Source organism: Sphaerodactylus townsendi, linkage group LG03 (assembly GCF_021028975.2).
Source record: "Sphaerodactylus townsendi isolate TG3544 linkage group LG03, MPM_Stown_v2.3, whole genome shotgun sequence".
Classification (NCBI taxonomy): Eukaryota; Metazoa; Chordata; class Lepidosauria; order Squamata; family Sphaerodactylidae; genus Sphaerodactylus; species Sphaerodactylus townsendi.
Window position 1 is genome coordinate 10,928,131 of NC_059427.1, and position 13,477 is coordinate 10,941,607.

The 13,477-nt window shown below is 45.5% G+C and overlaps 1 protein-coding gene across 1 annotated transcript in view; it reads right to left on the reverse strand.

The window, feature by feature from the left end:
* LOC125430056 (zinc finger protein 850-like) overlaps window positions 1–13,099 on the reverse strand; it is a 49,910-nt gene extending 36,811 nt beyond the window's left edge. The window contains exons 1-9 of the mRNA XM_048491743.1: window positions 13,072–13,099; window positions 10,952–11,120; window positions 10,214–10,321; window positions 6,308–8,002; window positions 6,096–6,166; window positions 2,430–2,470; window positions 2,164–2,220; window positions 1,074–1,221; window positions 683–777 (exon numbers count right to left, since the gene is read on the reverse strand). Coding sequence (XP_048347700.1) covers window positions 683–777; window positions 1,074–1,221; window positions 2,164–2,220; window positions 2,430–2,470; window positions 6,096–6,166; window positions 6,308–8,002; window positions 10,214–10,321; window positions 10,952–11,105 — 2,369 coding nt within the window. The 5' untranslated portion in view covers window positions 11,106–11,120; window positions 13,072–13,099. The remainder of the gene's footprint in view (window positions 1–682; window positions 778–1,073; window positions 1,222–2,163; window positions 2,221–2,429; window positions 2,471–6,095; window positions 6,167–6,307; window positions 8,003–10,213; window positions 10,322–10,951; window positions 11,121–13,071) is intronic.
* Window positions 13,100–13,477: the final 378 nt, after the last annotated feature.

A 13,477-nucleotide genomic window follows, 5' to 3' on the forward strand; every position in this document is an offset into this window, starting at 1 on the left:
TTTAAGTGGGGGGGGGGTCCAGGAAAGGGACCTAAGTTGTAACTGCAGGAGGTCACCACCCCACCTGGAAGTTGGCAACTCTGCCTTGGAACCCACCAGCTGAGAAGCTGAGATGGAAGTGAGCCAACCAGGAGACAAGTGAGGCGACAAAGAAGAAGAAGAGGAGGAAGAGTTTGGATTTATATCCCCCCTTTCTTTCCTGCAGGAGACTCAAAGGGGCTGACAATCTCCTTGCCCTTCCCCCCCTCACAACAAACACCCTGTGAGGTAGGTGGGGCTGAGAGCTCTGAGAAGCTGTGACTAGCCCAAGGTCACCCAGCTGGCATGTGTGGGAGTGCACAGGCTAATCTGAATTCCCCAGATAAGCCTCCACAGCTCAAGCGGCAGAGCGGGGAATCAAACCCGGTTCCTCCAGATAAGAATGCACCTGCTCTTAACCCTTATGCCACTGCTGCTCCTGATCCCTTCAAATGCAAACTGCAAAGGCGGTTTGCACTTCTCAGGGGCAAAAAGAACCCCAAACGGGAATGTGTGTGCGCGTGCGTGCGTGGCACTGAGAGATGCCCTCTGGCCCAAGAAGGAAACTCTCAAGGCAACAGGCTGAGCCACACTCCAGTTGTGGGCACGTTTGTGAGGGCTCAGTGGGGTACAGGCGAGGGAGCAGTAGATCTCCAGGCCTCACCTAGAGATTGGCAACCCTAACTGGGAATCCAGCCAGATGAGAAGCAGAGACGGGGGAAAGGAAGAAAGGGTGGTGCAGAAGGCAGGACAGGCTGGCTGCAATGATCAGGAACGGGGAAAAGTGAAAATATGAATAGCCACTGGATTGGGACTTCGGAGCAATCTCTGCTCTCTTGTGCTGGACTAGATGGACTCTAGTCTGATCCAGCAGGCTCTTTCTTATGTTCTTCTCTTTCGGAGTGCAACGCCTTCTGAGTTATCTATTGAGTACGGCCAACTTATCATGGCCAACCGCACAGGGAAAATAGCAAAATAAATCAAGGAAACACCTGGTGTTTCCGCGCCTGGTGCCAGGTGCTTCGCGGATCTCTCCCTGGAGGACTCCTCCGCACTCTCCAGACCCCTTCAAGGACGCCAGTTCCCGCCCCCTCCCCCGTGCCCGCCATCTCCTTCAGAAATCTGCACTGCACCTTTCTTGCAACCGCCGAAAAAGCCAAATTCTTCCTGAAGTTTGGCAACAGGCTCCAGCCCAGAGTGCTCCTAGGAAAAATGAGGAGCGCGTGCTCAAACCATGCGCGTGCACTTTCCTGCCCTCTCCAAGAGCCACCGGAACACCAAGAAACACACCCCGTTCAACCCTCCCGCTCCCTCCTCTCGCAAGGGCTTTTGGGAATTGTAGTTCACCGCAACGAGGAGAAAAGGCAGCAATGAAACAAAAAAGAAGAAGAGTAGAAGAGTTTGGATTTATATCCCCCCTTTCTCTCCTGCAGGAGACTCAAAGGGGCTTACAATCTCCTTGCCCTTCCCCCCTCACAACAAACACCCTGTGAGGTAGGTGGGGCTGAGAGAGCTCCGAGAAGCTATGACTAGCCCAAGGTCACCCAGCTGGCGTGTGTGGGAGTGCACAGGCTAATCTGAATTCCCCAGATAAGCCTCCACAGCTCAGGTGGCAGAGCTGGGAATCAAACCCGGTTCCTCCAGATTAGATACATGAGCTCTTAACCTCCTATGCCACTGCTGCTCGTTTTATTCAGGGTATTTTCTGACCCTCCTTTCTTATCTCTCTTCTGCGTCCAGGAATAGCTAGGTGGCTGGTCCTTATCCCCACATATAAAGATTCAGGAGCCTACTTAAAGATTTAGGGGAAGGCCGAAGGGGAGTTTTTGGGGGGAGGCACTGAATTCTCTTTGCAAACCTGAGGATCCAGTTACAAGCCTCATCCCTTTCAGAAGAATTAACAGAGCTCCCCTGGATCAAACCAAATGCTTGCCTCATACACCTTTTATGCCATAAAGAAATGTTTTAGTAAATATGGACCACTTTAGTAAATTGTGAACTGCAGTTTTGTGTATAGCACATGCTGTCTGATGTTCTAAGTATGACCTTACTACGTGGTTTCTACATCACTAAATGTATCATACTAGTGCTTAATGTGTTTGTTACGCAAACTGCTCCCTGTTGTTTGGGCACAGGTTCTCTTACATGCACCCAAAGTAGTCAATGATTCTTTGGGGTTCTTTGGACAGATGGGAGTCAAACCTGGCAGCGCAGTCCCAGAAGCAGACAAAGAACATTTAAATACACTTTTGTTTAGAGTAAAAGGGCAGCATAAAGAACAGCGGAGGGATACACTCAACTCAACACTAAGCAATTGATCCAGCAGAATATAATTTATGCGCAGAGGCAACAGTCACTCAGTCTGAAAGGTAATAAAAGGGATGAATGTAGTTCTATATAGATATACTTGCCTGTCTGATGAGAAGAGGAGGGGGTCGGCTTTCAAGGATCCCTTAAAGATTGGGGGGAGACCGTTCTTGGGGGCCCAGAGTCCTTGCCTGGGTCCCAAGGGTGGTCAAATCCAAGCTGCTGTCTGTTGGACAGCTGAGGTTTGAATTTTGCAGGGAAAATCCAATTTTTGGCAGAACTAGAAGGGGCTGCTGAGAGGGAATGTGGGGACCTGGATTAAAATGGAAAGACAATTAAATTGAATTAAAATGAAAAGACAAAGGATTGGCTTGAGAGGTGGCTGAAATTGGCCTAGGGAAGGTCCGGTTTCTTTGGGCAAGGCAGGATTCCTGCTTTCTTTCTGCTGCAGCTGATCGAATTACCACTCTGGGAGGGGTGCATTCCTAGCTATTGGCTGGGTGGAGCTGAAGTGATTACCAAGGTAGGACTCAAATAATCACAGCCTGGGGGCTCTTCTGGGTTTGTTTGGCTTTTTATTTCCCCTGCTTATGTGGGCTACTTGTGAAGGTGCCTTTAAAGGCAAAGAATATGCTTTCCAAAATGGGATTCTAGAAGATATAACCTCTTGTGTAATAATAAGTTTAGTTTCAGGTGAGTAGCCATGCTAGTCTGTAGTAGAAGATCAAGATCAGAGTCCAGCAGTGCTTTAAAGGCTAACAAAGTGTTTCATTTTGAAAACAGCCCCATTTCGGAAGACACAGTCTCAAAACTTTCATGGTCTTATCAGGAGACTGCCTTAATGATACCCCCCAGGTTTGGAGCAGTTTGGTTCAGGGGGACCAAAGTTATGGACCCTCAAAACTGTAGCCACCATCTCCTATTAGCTCCAATTGGAAACAATGGGGATGGGGGCACCCCTTTCGGGAGTCCATAACTTTGGACTCCCTGAACCAAACCTCACCAAACTTGGGGGGTAGCATAAGGACAGTCTCCTGATGATACGCTGAAATTTTGGTGCCGCTAGCCTGAAAACTGCGCCCCCTGCAGGCCAAAAATGGAAAACCACTAAAAATACCCAAAAATGAACCCTGCATTTTGATGCCCCCCACAAGGTGGTGCCCTGGGCAGCTGCCCACCTTGCCCAATGGGCGTTACGCCCCTGGTGTTTAACATAACAGCATTAAAATGCAGAATTTAACAAAGAGGGATCATTTATTTGGAGCAGGAAGTTCTTTTAAACAAAATAAAATTAGCCAAAGGCTTTCACGGCTGGATTAAACTTCTTGTTGTGGGTTTTCCGGGCTGTGATATCAGTGTATATCACAGAGTGTGTCACAGAGAGAAGTCTGTTACACTGAGCAGGGGTCTGCAGCAGACACAGTGTGAAACAGACTTCTCTCTGTGATACACCCTCTGAAGATGCCAGCCACAGATACAGGCGAAACGTTAGGAACAACATCTACCAGACCACATCCACACAGCCTGGAAAACCCACAACAACCAGAAATAAAAGTACATTTTTCTTAATGGTTCTGCTGGTGATGGAAAGCACTGTTAAGTCATAGCCGACTCAAGGCCAGAGAAAGTGGTGGTTTACTATTGCCTGGACTTCCTTGGTCGTTTCCCTTCCAAAGACAAACCAGGCCAACACTGCTTAGTTTCCAAGATCTGAGGAGATCTTGGGCTACCCTGAGACAGCTACATCAGGGGAACAACTCTACTAATTAACATTTTTGTAAGTCATATTCTGTAAGGTGGATTCAATCAAATACCAGTGTATTATAGTACACGGTTTGTGTAGTTGATGGAGCCTGCTCTGGTCCGTGAAGACTTATGCCACAGTAATTTGATGGCTACTTGTTGAAGTGCCACAAAGCCTCTAGCTCAGTGGTTCTCAACCTTCCTAGTGCCGCGACCCTTTAAGACAGTTCCTCATGTTGTGGTGATCCCCAACCATAACATTATTTGTGTCTCGGTTCCTAAGACCATCGGAAGTATGTGTTTTCCAATGGTCTTAGGCAACCCCTGTGAAAGGGTCGTTCGACCCCCAAGGGGGTTGCGACCCACAGGTTGAGAACCGCTTCTCTAGCTATATTGGTGGCCTCTCTGGCATGCCAAGGGCTCATCCAGAAGATGATGCCACCTCTGCCCCCCCCCCCCCATCAAACCTCATGGAATCTCTCTGGGTATCAGTCAATTTTGTGCAGTTTGGTTTAGGGTCAAAGGGGATCCCCATCCCCCATTCTTTGCTAAGGAGATGGGGGCTACCCTTTTGAGGGTCCATAACTTTGGACCCCCTGAACAAAACTGCACCAAACTTGGGGGGTGCCATCAGGACAGTCTCCAAATGATACCCTGAAATTTTGGTGCTGATACATCCAAAAATGCACCCCCTGCAGGAACTTCCCAGAAATTTGCCCAAGAATCTTTGTTCTGCATTGAGTTTTCTGCATTGCTGTCAATGGGAGTTGCAGGCTGGGGGAGCACGTTTCTGAAGGCACAGTCTCAAAACTTTCATGGTCTCATCAGGAGACTGCCCCAATGATACCCCACAGATTTGGTGCAGTTTGGTTGAGGGGGGCCAAAGTTATGGACCCTCAAAACTGTAGCCCCCATCTCCTATTAGCTCCCATTGGAAACAATGGGGAATGGGGGCACCCCCTTTGGGAGTCCATAACTTTGGACTCCCTGAACCAAACCTCACCAACCCTTGGGAGAAAGCATAAGGACAGTCTCCTGATGACATGCTGAAATTTTGGTGCGGCTAGCCTAAAAACTGTGCCCCCTGCAGGCCAAAAATGGAAAACCACTAAAATACCCAAAAACGAACCCAGCATTTTGATGCCCCCCACAAGGTGATGCCCTGGGCAGCTGCCCACCTTGCCCAATGGGCATTACGCCAGTGCAGCTTCTTGTCTAAAAACTTCAATGTCTTCCCACTTACAGCGGCAGTTTGGAGACAAGAATTGTTTTTCAGGTGTGCACAGAAAAATCTACTCCTAGCTTGAATATTTATTGAAAACCAGGGCGTGGAACCCAGGGGTGCCATGTAACCCGGCGAGACATTTTATGACACATTCCAAGTGTATTTAACAGGGTGATTTAAATCACAGCTTAAGACTTGATTTAAATCATGGGTTTCTACATTAAAGAACTCATTTTGCTGGTAAAATCTTGATATTTCCAACCAAATGAATGTTTCATTTTTAGTATAACTTTTTGCATTAGTTTTGTTTCAGTGGCTGCATCTTGCACATGTGTCTGCCTTATCGATTGGTAGAGGAACTTTTAGAAAAATATTCCAAAACTGAGTTTTCATTATGGTTTTCCTTTGGACACTAATGTATCTTAAACAGAAAACTATTTAAACTATCTTTATAAAGTTTTTTCCTCAAAAAGCATTTTATTTAAAAAATCCAACTTACATTTTAAAAAATCAAATTTAATTTTTTGAAATTTGATTTCTGACTTTAAAAAAATCATTGATTTTTATCCACCGTGGTGTTTGGGAAGTGGGTTAGTCTATGTAGAGCTTTTGCCCAAGAGGCTTCTGATTCACTACTGAACAGTTGATTGGCTGAGCAGATTTTATTCTTTATTTATTTTATTAAATTGAACACACACCTTTTCCCTAGCAAAGCTGGGCTCGGGGTGGCTTATATACATAACTTATTATACATTAAAACTTTAAAAACACAACATACATTCCATCCTTGAGGGCGACTAACCGAGTATCCATAACAGACCCCAACACAACCTAAAACTTCTATCCCTCTCCATTCCATCGTAAATTGATTAACTGTTTGGGCACAGGAGGAGGGGGAGACAAGATCGTGTTGGGAGGAAGAGGGAACAGTGTGAAAGACATCTAGACTTTGCAGGAACCTTTCCAATGACAGTAACATCAGATTTATGAGAAAATACTTGCTTCAATCTCAGCATTTAGATGGCTTCTCTACTGTGTGAACAACTCGTCTAGATGAGATATTTCCCCCCCTAGTGTGAATCCTCTGATGTCTAGTGAGGTGACCACGATGGGAAAAGCTCTTCCCACACTCTAAGCATGTATATGGCTTCTCTCCTGTGTGAACCCTTTGATGTACAGTTAGGTACTTATTAGCAGAAAAGCTCTTCCCACATTCCAAGCATGTAAAGGGCTTCTCTCCTGAATGAATCCTGTTATGCTGATTAAGACTAAATTTACTAGAAAAGCTCTTTCCACAATCAGAGCATTTAAATGGGTATTTCCCAGTATGAATGTATTGATGTGAAGTAAGATGGTCTCTCTGTCTGAAGCTCTTCTTACATTCTGAGCACTCATACAATTTCTCCCCTGTGTGAATCCTCTGATGTTTACTCAGGTTTCCACTATAAGAGAAGCTCTTCCCACACACCAAGCATGTATATGGCTTCTCTCCTGTATGGATCCTATTATGTTGATTAAGGACTGATTTATTACAAAAGTTCTTACCACAATCAGAGCACTGAAATGGACCCTTCTCAATGTGAATACGTTGATGTGAAGTAAAGTGGTATTTCTGACAGAAGCTCTTCCCACATTCTAAACACTGATACAGTTTCTCCGCTGTGTGAAGCCGGAGGTGTGATGAAAGTCTTGTGCTGTGCCTGAAGTTCTTCCCACACTCCAAGCATTTATATGGCTTCTCCCCTGTGTGAATCCTTTGATGTTTAGTGAGGTTGCCTCTGCAAGTGAAGCTCTTCCCACATTCTGAACACTGATACGGTTTTTCACCTGTGTGAAGCAGGAGGTGTGTTGAAAGATGTGTGCTCTGACTGAAGCTCTTCCCACACTCCAAGCATTTATATGGCTTTTCCCCTGTATGAATCCTATGATGATTAGTTAGATTGCTACTGTGAGAGAAGCTCTTCCCACACTCCAAGCACTTAAATGGTTTCTCCCCAGTATGAACACATTGATGTGAAGTAAGTTCTCCTTTCTGACTGAAGCTCTTTCCACATTGCCAGCATTTATGTTTCTTCCCCTCTTTGTGAATCCTCTGATGTGCAGTTAGGTACTTATTAGTAGAAAACCTCTTCCCACATTGCAGACATTTATATGGCTTCTCTCCTGTGTGAATTTTCTGATGTAAACTAAGGTTGCTACTCTGACTGAAGCTCTTCCCACACTCCAGACATTTATATGGTTTCTCCCCTGTGTGCACTCTTTGATGCTTAATAAAGGATCCTGTGTCAGAGAATGTTTTCCCACACTCCAAGCACTCATATGGTTTCTCTCCTGTGTGCACCCTTTGATGTATCATTAGGTGAGAATTCCAAGAGAAGCTCTTGCCACACTCCAAGCATTTATGTGGTTTCTTGCCTGTGTGGATTTTCTGTTTTACCTTAATACTGAATATGGGGCTGAACCTTTTCCCTCTCATGGGGCACTTATCCCCTTTCTTTTCTTTTTGTATTTTGCTTTGCACTGGGATTTTGTAGATGTTTCTGCCCTGACAAGCAACCAATTCCTTCCCCCGCTTCTGTTTTCCTTCCCTCTTTACTGTCAGCTGCCCCTGTGGTCCACCTCCATCCCAACGTTCCACTTCCAGATCGTGGTCTCTTTCTAAAGACACTCCTCCTAGTAGCCCCCGTCTCTCAGTCTCTGGTGCATCTCCTGCTGGAACAGAAAGAGTGAAATCAAATAAGAGCTCCAGGAAACAAACCACTTAGAACGGTCTATCATTACCAAATGGTATTTTCCCCAGTGAGAACTGGAGGCCAGGAAAAGCGTCTGTTATCTCTAACTACCAGTAAGGGGAAAGAGCAGGGAAACAAATTAGGGGGTCAGAGGGGACAAGAAGGGAAGACAAAAGGGGAACTGCTTCTCTGCAATGAAGTGGCTACTGGACAGGCCTTTTGCTCCAAGAACTCCATGGCAGCCCAAACTTAGTTTCTTCATGCTCCTAGTTTAAGTAGTTTTTGGTCCTTTGAGACATGGGAGGAGGTCTGCCCTTTTTTCTGCCTCTTTAGGAGACATACATTTGCAAATGTTATATTATTAATTTTGAAAATATCTATACTGCTACCCCAGGAAACCTTCCCAAGATAGTTTGTGAAATCAAATGTAACAAAAATAGAGAAGATCTTAAAAACAGCCTTTCAAAAACACAGGTAGGCCATCAATTCAAACAGCAGCAGCTGAAAATGGATTTTAAAGATTCTCCTGCCTAAAAGTAGACTATAACACAATGATTTAAACTCTTAACTAAAACTTGGGTAAAGAGAACATAACGGAAAGTAGTATAAGCACCAGATTAACCTCAAAGGGAAGAGCAATCAAGCAACGAAAAAGGCCTGTTACTTGCTGGGGTGAGGTGGAAGAAATACAACTAATATACACAGCAATACTGACATGGAAAAACTACAGTACTAAAACTTCATCGTTTAACTAAATGACAGCATTTATATGACCTATTTTTATGGCTCAGGAGAGTGTTTACAGCAACTCTGGGTACCTTGCCCGGCTATATCTTTCTGAAAGAGAGTCTCTTTAACAGCATTCTATTTTCTTGGTTTTGGGAACAGTGACTTCTTTGAAGAAGGTTGTTTACTTTATAGTCAGCTAGCCTATTTTAATGGTTGCCACAATCCCAATGGAAGAAAACAGTACTTCTAGTGTTCCTCTGTAATTGGTTCTTCTCACCCTGCTTAATAGTTATTGGTTATATGCAAATGTATTGGTCTCTATGTCACCACCTTATTATGATGTCAAACTTTCTACAATTGCCTGAATTGTATTTTGATTTTTGGGAGACCTTGAGAGTATAAGCTCTTATACACATTGGAACATTCTCTGTACAGAAAATAACCTCCTACTTTTCCTCAATGAGGCCTCTTTATCCTCTCTATCAAAGGGACAAATAGGCTACCAGCCATCACTCTGGCCACCACCCCGTCACACCTCGCAAGGAAAGGCAGGGCTTGTGAGGAAGATCTTAGCTGGAGGGATGGACAGGACGGGTGGGGAGGAGCTTTGTTCAAGTAACCTGCCCCCAAACCTTTTAGGGCCTTATAAGCAAGAATTTGCATTCTGAATTGTGCCCAGAATAGGCACTCAGCTCAGATCTTTCAGCACAAGGGTGATATTATCCCTGTATCCTTACCCTGACAGTAGCCTGCCTGCCGAATTTAGGACTAGCTGAAGTCTCTGGATTGTTTTCAGAGGCATCCCCAAAAATCAAGAAACACTACCAAATTACATCATAGAGTTGGCCTATTTTGCTTCTGTGGTAACAAGATGGGATCCACTGAGAAACACGGGGAACTGGGGCGGGGTCAGAAGGGCTTGAGGAATCATAGAGTTAGAAGGGGCTATACAGGCCATCTAGACCAATCCTGTTCAATGCAGCAACAGCCTGGAGCTTTCCAGACAAGTATTTGTCCCACCTGCCCCCGCTTAAACACTGCCAGTGAGGTAGAGTTCATTACCTCGCTAGGTACCAATTCCACTGTTACACAACTCCACTGATTCCACTGTTACACAACTCGTTGGATGGACTCCCAGTGCTCCCTAGAGTAGCTCCTGCCCGATTCAGTCAAGACATGCTTACTGTATGGCTGAACATCAGATGGGGAGGAAGAAGGAACCAGATGAGTGGCAGCTGTTTCTTGGAGCTGCTGTACATTTTCTATCAAATCTAGTTTGGCCCTCAGTTGGCTACTGGTCTGGGAGGCTTCACCCACGAGGATGAGCACAGTGGGAACAGAACTGCATGGATGGTGTACCGAATTAGGCAAGATGGAAATATGTGGGGTGCCCACAGAAAAAAATCCTGCAAACTAAACATAAATGCCCCTGTTGCATACATTGCTGTCTGCCCCTTACCTGACAAGGGGACGACAGCACACCTGTCCGATTCTTCATCACTCTGGAGGAACCACTTTCCTGTTGGATGGTGCTGAGAACCAACAAATGGTCCAGGAACCCAAAGTCCTTCAAAGAGAACCGAAGATAACATGAAGGTACTTTCCAAGAATATTCCAGCAGCTGAGAATACATCTAGGCTTTGGGGGATGGCGGAGCACTCAATCAGCTATAAGAACTTTGTTTCCAGATTGATGCAGACACAATGCAAACATTATTAGGAAAAAAAATACCAGGCCCATAGTTTACTCAGCAAAAGCTCTGAGGTCAGTACTACCCATCAAGCAGGAGTTGCGAGAGGTTAGGTCTTCAATTCTGTCCAACAGGTTTCCAACATATCAACACAGCACCCTGCTGCAACTTGGTTATCCATTACACCTGGCAGACACTACAAAGTACGTCTCCTCAGAATCCTATTCAAGTATACTCAATGTGGCTTATTCTAGGAGGGAGTTCTTTTGCATTCACTGTGTAATGTCTCAGTACACTTGGCTCCCCAATCAGCCAAAGTTTGGTACCTCCAGAAGACTTCATAAATTCCACTCCTGGTAAATTAACCCCTTCCCCTCCTTACAACTTCCAACCAGTAACTCACGACCCTGAAAACCTGAGTAATGTCATGCCCCATTAATGAAGGACTGCATGCAACAGATGCTCCCCCCTCTCCCACCCACAGGATAAAAGGGGCAAGATCCTTACCCAGAGAGGCTGCTGTCTCGTAATTCTCATGCGTGACTTCCCAGTACAGGACTCTTTGGGCTGGATCCAGCAGAGTCCATTCCTCCTTCGTGAAGAAGACGGCCACCTCCACAAAGGACTTGGGGGGTCCTGAAGGAGGATTTCCACCGTTCATCTTCTCTCGCTGTCCCTGGGGATTCATACGAGGAAGCAGAATCCAATAGGTGAGTCAATTGGGTGGGGGGGAATACATCAAATGAATGGCAAGAAAAGTTAAATATGTATTTTTAGACTCTGAAAAATATCCCACAAGTCACAGGTAATCATGGAAAATCAGAGGGGGGCCACCTATGAACACCATTCAGAAAACGTTCCTAACCAGGCTTCTTTTGGGTCCAATTTCCTTAAAACCTGCCTGGAATTCAATGCAAGCTGCTACAGACTGATAGATACTGTGCCCACAACAATACGGGTTAACAGTTCCAGAATAAACACGAAGAAAAGCACCTGCATAATGTATCAAGCACAGGAGCTCCCCCTTCCCATTACAGCTTCAAATCTGCTGCATTTTTGCTCTGGTTTTTTTAACCTGCATGAAGTGACTCGGCCTCACAGAAACAAGAGTGTGTATGCATGACTGAGAGCCAGCGTAGTGATGCAATCAATTTGCTGGACTAGGATTTGGGAAATCTGGGTTTGGATACACGCACTGCCATGGAAACTCATTGGGTGACTCTGAGCCTGTCGCCAACGCTGTAAAATCCACTAGCTGTTTATGATGGGAGAATTTCATTTAGGAAAAGCAAAAGGCCTGACAAGGTTACAAAAAGGAAGAGAAAACAAACAAGCAATAGCTCTGTTCAAAATTTGGAGGATATTGTTAGTAGTGAAATCTATCACATGACTTTTTGAAAAATTTCTGAAGGTCCCAATGCTATTTTATTGAACCTTGTAACTGAGTTTGTCCCTTTGGGCCATACACCAGCCAAAATAGGGTTTGCTGAAAATGTTAAGAATGCAAATATCAAAAGGATGACTATTAACATAATTCTAGATACTGCTTTGATTTCTAAACTGAACAAGTTCTATTCTTTAGAGAAAAGGGAAACAAAAGTTTCCAGCCCTCAAAAATCGCTAGAGACCACGCTTTGATTTTTAGGAACAGAAAAATTTGGGGGTTGCTGAAAATGTGAAGGGTATAAGTTTCAAAAGAGAGTAGAACATTCTTTGGTTACCTAAACTGAGCAAATTATGCTCATTTGAAAATAGGGAGAGTAAAGTTTTCCCTTAGCAATGCAGGGGAACTAGGGATGGGATTTTATTTTTGGCTGTTGAAAAGTGAAAAGCTCAAGGAAGAGGATTCCAATCTAGCCTTCCTGAAAGAGTATTTATTTTTTGTGATCCTGGCTTCTGCACTTTTGGAATTCTTGTACCCCCAGTCCTGTTGCATTGCTTAAGAGATCTCTTGTGCTATTTGATTACATTACTTTATCCCATGTAATTCACCTTGAATCTCAAGTAGAAAATGGGTCTATAAACATAGTAAATAGTAATGGATGGTCCCCCGCAGATATACTCACTTGCCCCCAACCTCCCAGTAAAACAAATCGTGGCTAAGGGCCCCAGCCTCAGTGGGCTCCAACTGTAGCACAAGGAGATCTCCAGGTCCTGTCTAGAGATTGGCAACCGGAACTGGAGACCGAGCCAGATGTGAAGCAAAGGGGGGGGAGGAAGGGGAGGCGGAGGAAGAGGCTGCCGGCAATTATTAGGCACCGAAAGAGGCAAAAAAAGGGAATATTTAATACTGGTAAATCTCACCCCAACTGAAGAGACTGGGGGGCAACTTCTGGTCGCTTCTTTTCTGCAATATTAAGCCTTCTGACTAATCTGCTTTTTGGAAGATTTATCCTGGACAGCCGGGAGAGTGAAAAATACATCACGAAAACACCCCGCGTGCCAGGATCCCCCTTCCCCGCCCCCGGTGCTTCGGGGATCTCTCACCCCTGTGCCGAGATCTCTCCCTGGAAGGATCTCTCTCCCTCCCTCTCCTGCTCCCTCCAAGGAGCCCCCCAAGTCCATGCCCACCTCTCCTCCGCCACCCCCTTCGTGCCCAGCATCTCCAGAAGAAATCCCCACCGCACCTTTCCTGCAATCGAGCGAAAGCGAAACTCTTCCTCCAACCTCAGAAAGGGATCCAGGCGAGACAGACTCAAACGTCCCGCCCGGGATAGATGAGGGGCGGCGGCTTCAATCCACGTGTCTCTTTTTCCCTGCCCTCTCCAGGAGCTGCAAACAGCAAGACACGCCCCTCCCGGCCATGTGGTTTTTTGGTGGTTCAATGCCGCCCCCGCCCCCTTGCAAAGGCTTTTGGGAACTGTAGTTCCTCGGAACCAAGAGAAACGGCAGCGGTGAAACCAAAAGTATCCTTTCCTTTTAGGATCATTCGTGACCCTCTTTTCTTACTGCTCTTCTGCTTCCAGGAATTTGCGGTGGCCGGCCTTTTTTATATCCATTCTTTGGAATTAGGGAGCACAATTAAAGACTCAG